The 10,954-nt window shown below is 36.3% G+C and overlaps 2 protein-coding genes across 2 annotated transcripts; both read right to left on the bottom strand.

Moving 5' to 3' along the window:
* Positions 1–656: 656 nt before the first annotated feature.
* Positions 657–7,549, bottom strand: LOC125833721 (uncharacterized). The gene is made up of 2 exons (XM_049512911.1): positions 7,405–7,549; positions 657–3,239 (listed from the first exon to the last, which is right to left on the bottom strand). The coding sequence occupies exons 1-2, from the start codon at positions 7,409–7,411 to the stop codon at positions 1,147–1,149; spliced, it is 2,100 nt and encodes a 699-aa protein (XP_049368868.1). The 5' UTR covers positions 7,412–7,549; the 3' UTR covers positions 657–1,146.
* Positions 7,550–8,639: 1,090 nt separating this feature from the next.
* Positions 8,640–10,738, bottom strand: LOC125834889 (calmodulin). Its single transcript, XM_049514040.1, has 2 exons — positions 10,528–10,738; positions 8,640–9,038 (listed from the first exon to the last, which is right to left on the bottom strand). The coding sequence occupies exons 1-2, from the start codon at positions 10,601–10,603 to the stop codon at positions 8,665–8,667; spliced, it is 450 nt and encodes a 149-aa protein (XP_049369997.1). The 5' UTR covers positions 10,604–10,738; the 3' UTR covers positions 8,640–8,664.
* Between the last annotated feature and the right edge of the window lie 216 nt (positions 10,739–10,954).

The following is a 10,954-nucleotide window of genomic DNA, read 5'->3' on the forward strand; positions in this document are numbered from 1 at the left end:
ATACCTACCATATATTACGAGAAACAAAGAGATACAAGAAATGATGATAAACATAGAGTTAGTTTCTTTCAAAACTTGCGATTATTAAATAATAAAGTTGTTCATTCTTGTCATTATTATTTGAAAACGTACAAAGGTAGTAATGATTGGAATTTATTAAGATAATATTGTTTGCCACATGCATCCTAAAGGTTTGAGCATCACAATAACTAACGCCACTTACATTTTTTTTTTTACTCTTTATGATCTTTAAGTGCGATATCAGAGCTTTCGATTAGGGTGCCACTGCCTCCTGAGGGTTGGGTCATCAGAGCTAAGCTTCTATAATGTTGTAATATTACGGGTGTGAGTTTGATGTTTCAATTTAAACAAGTAGAATATTTATTTTATTTTTACGTTTAATGCGTCATCATGAACAAATTGAGATAAAAGCAAAACAAGGTAGTTTTAAGATAGTATTTTTATAATTATGAAATGGTTTGAGATTTCAGATAAAGTTAACTGCTAAACGGAAAGAATGATCATGAAATAAAGTTCAAGTTTACTGATTTTGTGGTTTGAAAAACAATTTTACATGTTGTTGAATGCATTGAGCTAAACGAACAAGTCATCCAAACGATATCTACATGTAAGTTTCCGTACAAAGAAATTACTCAGTAAGCAACATAATTCAACTACACCAGGAATATTCATGAAGCACAGAAATTGATATTCCATGTACAGATGTAGGAATAATATACTGAACAGTGTCCTACTCCTAAAAGTCTGTAAAGTAAACAATCACACATATCTCACTCAGAGAAATCTCAGCAAGTTCCTGTCTTTACAACAAATAATCACATTTGACACAAGAAAAAAAAGAAAAACACCTCTGTAACTGTTCACAAATGCAAAAGCTGGATAGCTAATGAGCACCGCATGCTCCAGGGACCATTAACTGTTAAACTTCAAGTTTCTAAAAGATGCAGGAAGCACAGGTTGATTTAATGTTCAAGTTGGTAGACGCCTACGTGAACTCCTGCCCAGCATTGAGGACCTACTAATTGAAGGGATCCATCTTCCTATACTCCTGGAGATCTTGTAAGACTGTCGAGACACAAAGTATTCGTGCTGCAAGGCTTCCTTCCATAGCTGAAAACAAAATCTCTAACTCGAGGTATCAATCTGCTTTCCATGATCTTCCTCAGGAATATGTCTCTTTAACCTTGTGAGCCAGATATCAAAATTCATAGGATATGGCGTTCCACAGAGGCTGTCAACATAATCTGCGAATGCTTTCAAAACAGCAGAAATATCTCCTAGCTTCTGTTGGATCAACCTTTTTGACCAAGAGGCTTCTCTCCACTGCAGTGCCCCTTCAACTGAATCCAAATTAGGCATGTTACTACCAGAAGAGAAGTAAAGCATGTACACCAGACTCTCTGCATCAGAGGCTGAGCACAGTTTCCCTTCTTGAAGGGCATAGGTAGAGGAGAAATGTAAATTCATTGCAGGACGATCCCTCTCTTCTAAAATAGCATGTCCCCAACCAATGAGAACGAAATAAGGCTGCCTCACACCAGAATTAACAAAAATAACATTCTCAGGCCTGATATCGCCGTGCCGAATGCCAGCTGAGGCAGCAGCAGAAAGGGCAGATAAGCAGTCATGGCAACATCTAATAGCCTCATCACTACCAAATTGGCCAAGTCTCACCAAATCAGCAACCGTTCTGCCCACTGGACTAGTCACTAAAACTGGAGTTCCACACCATTGACGATCACAGTTACCTCCCGAGCTTGGTCTCCTGCATTGGCCAGGGTGAATTATCCGCCCAGATGCATCCAACTGAGGTAGATACTTGCTAGACAACTCCTTTTGCTTCATAACGCCCAATACCTTTGTCTGCCTCTGAACTTGATACCACAGCTTCATGTCTTCCCACGCTGGTTCCAGCAGAGAAGGATGTGAACCAACATATAAAAATGAAATCGTACCAGGATCTTCGACAGAAGATGCAATATAATATGGAATTTCTCCATCTGTTAGGACTTCATTTATCTGATAATCCTTCTTCCAGTTTGAATCTTCTATCAGCACAACAGAACCGATTTCCAGCTTCATGGACTTGTCAGGTTCTAGCCTGAATGACTCTTCATGTACTTCAACAATTTCAGGTGAAGCACTACGCTGCTGGTAGCGAAACAAACCATTTCCATTCACCCAGCTATCCCCCAATTGTCTTTCAATTCTTCTTGCCTGAAGCCGAGCACTGTGGTCCGCAGCCAAATCTTCAATTGAATTCTTTGACATTCCAGCATATTGTGTGATTGAGTGGAAGGTCGCATAAAGTGCCTGTAAAGCCCCAATATCCCCCCAATTAGCATTTCCAAGCTTGTTCCAGATCCTATCGATGGGAGAAATGGTAATTAAAGCATTATTCTTTATCCATTCAGCAGCACAACCATATACATCATTCAAATCCATTTCCAACTTGCTTGTATCTCCTTCAACTTTTAGGACTCCACCATATTGAGTGTCAACTAAAAGAACAAAAACTGAATTCAAACTGAGAGGAATATTGGATCTGCTGATGCTTCTTGCAACCAATACTCTTAGAGCAAAGAATAAAGCTTCGCCTAAAATTGAGAGACAAGGTTTACAGTCATTCTCTACTGTAGCAAGGTTTCCAATATCAGACCTTAGAATAGCAAGTTCCAGAATATCATCCCACTTCCCTTGTGGATGCCTTGGATTTTTTAGCATTACAGCTGTGGCACAAAGACCTCCTAGCCTCCCTTTCGAAATGGCTTTCTCAGCCTGATAAAATCTCAGGTTTGAATTATAGACGCAAGAAACATAGAAAGGCAAAGTTTCATCCTGACCCCAAAATGCCTCCCACAAACCTTTCACACTTGCATGTAAAAAATCCTCCAGAGCAAGATAAGCAGTTGCTTCCGCAGCACCAGAAGTCGAGGCATAAACAGCACTAGGCATACGAATCAGCTGCTGAAATGGAACTCCTCCCAAAGCATAATCGAACTTTTGAAGATCTATCAACTCAAAAGGGACATCAAATGAGGGTTCCTTATGAGTTGAATTTTCTATTGTTTCTTCATACCACGTTTTAAGGTTTTCGGTCAGGCTTTCACTATCTACAAACCTATGGAGAAACTCTTTCCGATCATGAACCCTGCCACCTGAAGATATACTGGATTTTTTTGCGCCAGACTCCACAGATTCCCGGTCTGGAGATACACCTGTAGTGACAGATAAAGGAGATTATGAACTCATTAGATATGTTCCAGGAATTGCTGCACCAAGAACATAACATGAAAGTTCAAAGTCTACAAAAGCAAGAACAAGCTCCTCAAGGGGAAACCAATGAATTCTTTTTGCATGTCAAAGAAAATAAATTAGGGAGAATATTATGCCATAGAGTAGAGAATCCTTGGACAGTAAGAATTTTTACGGCCATGGCCATGCAACAAACATTAGCAGCATCTAAATCAGAACATCAATGGGTTAGTGGTGCCTAGCACATTATCGCTATCAGTTTCTTCATAAACTAAGAAAGATACTTCACAATCAGCACCCCTTTTATGATTCCTGCAAGAAACATACTATGTTAAAAGCCACTTTGTTATTGCTGCAGCCACTAATACCTGTATTTTATCTACTATTCTGCCAACTCAGCTAGAATGGACCTCCAAAAGGAGATTGGGCTAATTAATTCTCAACCAGCATCCAGTTCAGAACTAAGCAAGAATAGATCCCACTCAAGTGCACACTTCTCTATTTTCACAAATCCGCATTCAAGTATAGTTTCTGCTTTGGAGATATGGACAGTATGTTGAAAAGAAAATGATGGTCTGTTTATACGGGTCTAAGGGAGTTGGCAGTCTACCATCCTTGTTTATAACAATATTCATTACATGTATGGTTCCCTGACCAATTTGAAGATTAGTAGTCCATCTCAGACGACTTGATTCTAAGTTGCTCGGACTCTTCACTTTTGGTGCCGCACACGTGTCGACACGACATGGGTGTGGGTGTGGGTGTGGGATCCGTGTCCGATTTGGTCAACTAATTTTGGGTACTATGACCAAAATGGATGGAGAAAGACTGGACAGTTTTAATGATTTCTATAATCAATACAAAAGCTAAGGGGAAATTGAAGAAAATGGAATACATTTTATATAGAAATTTCTATGTCACTCGTTTTCCTTTAATCTCCTTCCAAGATTCTCCTCAAGTTCTCCACATAATATCTCATAATTTAGGTTTTATAACTCTATTTAGATATTTTAATTACATTTAGGTGAATCCCGCACCCGTATCCATACATGGATCCATATCCCTGAATCTTAAAAATTAGATCATGAAAGATCCGACCTCTAGATCCGCACCCGTATCGGAGACCCTCACCCGAGTCCGAGCAACTTAGACTTGATTCATATCCATGAAAAGAAATAAGCTTACCCTTTCGGATTTCGCACCCATAATAATATTTATGCATTGCAACTTACACCAATTACTCCATTTGATAAATGATATACACCTCTGCACCAATTTGCATTAGGTACAAAAGAAAAAATTAGCTCCATTACATAAGACATTCCAATCATAAGTTCAGGGAGCTAACAAAATCCAAAGAACTGATCAATATAATTTATAAAGACCAATATCTCCAGAAAAAAGAAGAGAGTAGACCATTTAGCTTTCAGAGAGTGACTTGAAGTTGAAGCTCCATCAAAACATTTGCGATTTCTTTCTTTGAAACACCAAAAACTACTTGCAGGGATCATTTGCCAGATAGCTTTGTACCAACTCTTTCAGTACTATAGCTAAGAAGAGTGAAAAACTGAAAAAATCAGATAGTTTTCGCAAAAGGTATTAGTTATGTTAAAGAATGACAAAAGTCCCACATTGGTGGTTAATGAGATGGTGTACTCCTTATAAGGCTTGGGCAATAATCATCCCTTTGCGGTAGCTTTTGGGGTGTGAGTTAAGCCTAAGACCTAATTTCACATGGTGGCCCATCCCACCCAATGTTGGGGCCCCAAAAATCAAAATTTCCCACGCACCAGATACTAAGCACTGGGTGTGAGGTGGGGTGTTAAAGAATGACAAAAGTTTCCCATTGGTGGTTAATGAGATGGGTGGACTCCTTATAAGGCTTGGGAAATCCTCCTCCCTTTGAGCTAGCTTTTGGGGTGTGACTTAGGCCTAAGACCTAATTTCACAAGTTAAACTAGATGCGATTTGCTAAGGTGTATCAATCAAAATTTTACCTTAATAACACCAACATACAGATGCTGGTGCATCGACTTTATGAGGAGTGTAAGTAGAAAGCATTGCATAGGAGCGGGGGTTTTACCCTGTGCGCACCCAAAGGGTAGCGGCTGCGGGTTTCCCTTGTCATCAAAAAAAAGAAAGTAGAAAGTCATTATACGATATGCAAAACTATCATTAAAATGTTAATATAAAATAAAATCACTATAAAACATGCATAAAAGTTATTAAGATGTTAAAGTTATTCACATAAGCCATCTATCTCCTAAAATTTGGCAACCAAATGACCATAAAACTTAAGAATGTCCAGGACAATATTTTATTTGATGCTCACAACGACAAAAATTCTTCTTCTCCACAAAACAGATACTTCTAAAAATCAATAACCATGTCCTCAAAATTAAGAAACATAATTTATTGCACCTCAAAATTTAGTTAATCAAAAGCCGGGCACGAGACGTTAGGTTTAAAGGGTAGCATTGGAGATTCATGATGCAGCCTCTTACCGTCTACTAATCAACCAAGTAAATAGCAATTATTAATCCATTATTATGAATGTTACTCAGTAAATTTTCACTTTTAACTGAATTCAACAACACCTAGCACCACCTAAGAATCCAAGATTTCTTTTGGTAATAAAGATACTAATATTATTACTTCCGTCGAGTCCAATTTTCAATTTATGTAACAATACTTTGACTGGTATGGATTTTAAGTTTAAAAGGAGGGAAGACTTTTGGATCTTGTGGTCATAAACATGCCATAACATTTTGAAACTTGTGTCTTAAACATTACATGACATTTATGTGACTATAAAAGTTTCTCATTAAGGGTAAAATGATTAGTTTATAATTATATATTTTCAAATATAGAAATGTGTCATTCTTTTTGGCCCATACTAATAAGGAAATAGTATCTTCCAATAGTACATAGTACTCACACAGTCTTCCTCAGAATCTAAGATTCACTCTTAGAAAATGGGAGAAGAAGGTGCACTGCTTATGTATGCAGAAGTGCAATTGATCTTTAGCTAAGAGGCTGAGATAGGAATATTTATTGGACATATGAGCTTACCTGCATCGCATAACCGTTGGGCTCTATCTAAAAGAGTGGTGCTAATTTCATTAAAATTAAAAAAAAAAATTGACAACTCATTTGTCCATATTATTGTTGATTGAATTATAGTTATTATGTTGAATTGCAGATTTATACCCCTTTTTTTCAGCCTGATTTTTTTTTGTAAAGCCCCAACAGATTTGGCATTTTCTCCCACTTTTCACCTTTGATAGCTCTGATTCAGTAAGAGCTTTCTCTCTTCTTCTCATCTCACGTTTACAGTTGCTGCTTTCTGATGTGATTAGGCAAAGAAGGGGGGAGAAATATATCTAAAGAATGCTTCAAGCTTCCAATTCTCCAACATTAAACATCTAACTAAGTAGGACTACTTAGAATTTTTTCGAGTTAGTACCTTTTTCCATTTCCTCACAGTTGAAAAACAGATAAATAATTCACCCATACTTTCCATTTATAGATGCAAGAATTTGTATGCAAAAGTTCCCTGTTATCGTTTTGATTTTTGTTGTTTTTATTGGTATTTGAATGGAGAAATAAAGTTTCTTCTTTTCATTACTTTCTCTTCCCAGTATGAAGCATTTACAAGAACAATTCTTCCAGCAAATGCAAATAAATGGGAGACGAATATACAAAGACAATAAATCACCCTGATGTTAGTTAAACACAGGGCGGCCCAATCCCAACTCCAAAGACTAAAATCCAAATAGAACTGCAAGATCATTTGGCCTTTCCAGTTAATTTTCCTTCTATCTCCTTTTACCAGCTAAAAAGAAATTCTCGCCCCTCCAATTTGAAAAAAGAGCCTAAATTTAACTTAACAAAGCAAAAAACTAAAAGCTGGAACTTTCAGGCAAAGATCATAAGCAAATTTTGCTCACCAAACATCACTAAAAATCAAAGAATAGACCAAAACAAAATTCAGGAAAACCCAACTGTTAATCCCTCAACCAGTATGAGCTAAATTCCGTAAAATCGAGAAAGTGAAAGTCAAAAGTCAAAGAGTAGCCCAAATCTCTAGGGTTTTACAAAGAAAATAAAGGAGAAACAGATTGATACCTTCCATTACGGTGAAAAATTCGAAATTGAACTGAAATTGGCTTCAGATCCTCAGCTTATTGCTCGGAAAATACCAAGTCTCCGATGAACTGTCCCATTTCCCAACTTTCTCTCTCTAAACAAACACACACTCTCTCTCTCTCTTATTGCCTCGGTATCGTCTGACCAGTATAAAATTTAATTAAAATATTAGTATTCCATTTTATTATTTCTAGGTAATAAAATTATTTATTACTCACTTGTTTTTTTTTTTTCCTTGTAAGAAAAAAAGAATGATTATGGGAAACAAGCCGGCAGGGGTGAATTTTAGGCATCATTATAGTTTGTGAGATTTCAAAACATTTGACTAATAATGACTTGTCTTTGGACCAAATGTGTCCTTTAGTACACGTTAAAAAAGGAAAAATATTTTGAACACTAATTATGTTATAAATATGCAAAATTAGTTTCGTACATTTTACTAGTTAATTAATAATGCTATAAATATGCAAAATTTGTTTACATAATATTTCAAATTAACCAGAACAATCAAATCATTTTGATCTTTCTAGAACAACGACAAAGACTTCATTTACATGGTGAATTGAATCACATAGATCTATTTATGTTTGCAATCAATCTAAAATGAAGATTACTTAGATTTGAATCAAATCAATCAATAAATACAACTCTTACATTTACCACTAAAACCATGTTAAATGATATGCATTCTTGCTTCAATTATCAAACTTTGTATCCATCTTATTCCCAACTCTATTCCTGATCCCTAACAATCACCAGTTATCAGTGAAATTCTGCTGTAAAAAAGTGGATTTTTCGACACCTACACTAGAGTCCTAACACCTTCTCCAACGTACATAAAGAATAACCCCAATAACATAATAAAGCAATTGACAATTTGTTTGTAAGCTGCATGACGGCTAGAGACACTTACAATTTCCAGCCTCAAAAAGTTTGCATTAATGCAAGCTATTACAACTGCATTCGTCAATAAATAAATAAAAAGTTACAGTCTCCATAGACTTAGTTCAACAAAGCCCTACATATGAACCAGACAACTTTATCAGCCGAGGTACAAGACAACCAAATAAGAGAAAGAAAGTGAGAGATTCAACCACCAAACGATAGAGCATTACATTCATCCAAAGGTACAACCTAACCGTATAAATTTGTAAAAATAAACCATTATCCCAAAGCTGACCCAGTCTGATGAATGTTTGGTCTTTTCTCACAGCAAAAAACAACTTCAGAAGAGGGAAATCACTTGGCCATCATGACCTTAACAAACTCATCGTAGTTAATTTGTCCATCGCCATCGACATCAGCCTCCCTGATCATTTCATCAACTTCTTCATCAGTCAGCTTCTCACCAAGGTTAGTCATCACATGACGGAGCTCAGCAGCAGAGATGAACCCATTCTGGTCCTTGTCAAACACTCTGAAAGCCTCCTTCAGTTCCTCCTCTGAGTCTGTATCCTTCATCTTCCTGGCCATGAGGTTCAAAAACTCTGGGAAGTCGATGGTTCCATTACCATCAGCATCCACTTCATTTATCATGTCCTGGAGCTCAGCTTCAGTTGGGTTTTGCCCCAACGACCTCATCACAGTCCCAAGCTCCTTAGTTGTAATGCAACCTATTCAAAACAACAATATCAACATACTAAACAAGAAGGATCAAACAACATATGCTTCTTACTGCATTTCTCTTTCCAATGCATACTTTCAAAAGAAACCAAATGTAAAGTTAACCATACCAGATAATTACATCCACGTGTGGGTTTTTTTTTTTTTTGGGGGGGGTTGACTAACTAGAGCCAATGTTCTTTCCTAGGGCCTCTATGTTATGCCCAAGTCTAGAAGACACATCTCATATGCTATCTCACAAAGTCAACAGTAAGCAGTCTGATAAATAATTAAATCAAAAAACATAGTGCCATAATACATACTCCAAACAAAATAACATGAATCTTTTAAGATATTTGCATCTTTCTGCTACACAAGCAAAACAAGATCCAAAATGTTAAATGTGCAAAGCCAGTTCTGAAGTGGTAACTGATAAAGAAAAAAGACGGTCAATACATGTAACAGTTGGAATTCCAAAGAATACACCATCATGTAACACACAAACTATAGCTCTTCCTCAAACTGATATATTATTTAAACAGTCACTTCATCCCCAGCATCCCTTAAAAATTATATTAAATTAAATGGAAAAATAAAACAGCGTATATTGGGTAAAAGACATTGAAGTCCGTCAAATCAGATATTTAGACCATTAATTGCAGCATCTTATTTCTGAAAGAAATTTTTTTTTGATAACCATGGTGTCCAAACCAGCTTTGGCGCACCTCGATTAATTCCATGGGATACATGTCACCTCCTCAGGTACCAAGTAACTCTGTCAACCAAGGCGGGGAAAAATCACCTAGTGTTTGAATTTGAACATGAGAACTCATGATTCTCAACTTACGTCATTGACCACTAGGCAAAGGATTTTGCTTTATTAAAGTAAAGCACAAGTACCATTTTCAATGCTTGTAAACTAATACAGAATCTGCAAGAGATCTACTCATACACGGCTACAATAAATACAAAGGACCTATAACTACCATTTAAAGCAAGTTGATATCATTAGCTATAAAGACAGAAACTTTGGGCCATATCCAAAAAAAGTAATCAAATAGGAGTACTAATTACCAATACAGGGTCAAAGATTCACCATTGTTACAAATAAGGCCCAAGATTGAACATCAATATCCTATTTTTTTTCATGCATCCGACTAAATGCTTCGCATATAATCCTCTGATTTGCATTTTTCCACATCTTAAAAACAAAAATCTCCAATATTTCTAAACTAATAAATTATGGCACTCAAAATTGAATGAAGAAGCTCGAATCTTCCATTTTCTCTAATCGGTTTCTTTCTCAAGGGAAATATCATTCCTACACACCAAATCAATGAACTTTTACACAGATTTGACATCCACAAAATCATCATAATTGTTCCATCAAATCTAAAATCTAAAATCTAAAACAGAGACTAAACAGGAAGTCAATAAAGCCAGATCTGGAAAATAAAAATGAAATTTATTGTAATAAATCGAAAAAGCTTAGAATCTAACCATCTCCGTCCTTGTCGAATAGGCTGAAGGCCTCCTTGAACTCAGAGATCTGATCATCGGTGAGCTGATCTGCCATTTCTACAAAGAAAGAGAGAGAGAAGGAGAAGAAAGTTGTGGAATTGAGACAAGACAGAAAAAAAGATGGGTTTTTTTTTGTTTTTTTAAGCTTCTCGCCTCTTCGATTTCAGGGAAAACACACTACTTTATAATCAAAAAAACATTAGACTTTTCAATGGCCAATTAAATCTAAATATAAAATACCTGTAAATTTAGCCGACTTTCCCGCTTTACCCTTCCCTTATTCTTCTCATTAAAAAATATACTACTACCTCCCAATTTTAATTTATTTTAACCAAATTATGACTTTAGATAATAACCTTTATAAAAATATGTAAAGTTGGCAAGTTTAATCACGTATAAACAATAT

The sequence above is a fragment of the Solanum verrucosum genome, unplaced genomic scaffold (genome assembly GCF_900185275.1).
Source record: "Solanum verrucosum unplaced genomic scaffold, falcon-dt-bn FXZP01000285.1, whole genome shotgun sequence".
Classification (NCBI taxonomy): Eukaryota; Viridiplantae; Streptophyta; class Magnoliopsida; order Solanales; family Solanaceae; genus Solanum; species Solanum verrucosum.

Excerpts from the sequence above, each read along its gene's own strand:
- LOC125834889 (XM_049514040.1), bottom strand. The coding sequence starts at position 10,603 with ATGGCAGATCAGCTCACCGATGATCAGATCTCTGAGTTCAAGGAGGCC. Across the intron at positions 9,039-10,527 it reads ATTCGACAAGGACGGAGATG|GTTGCATTACAACTAAGGAG; the intron begins GTTAGATTCTAA and ends TGTTTTGAATAG.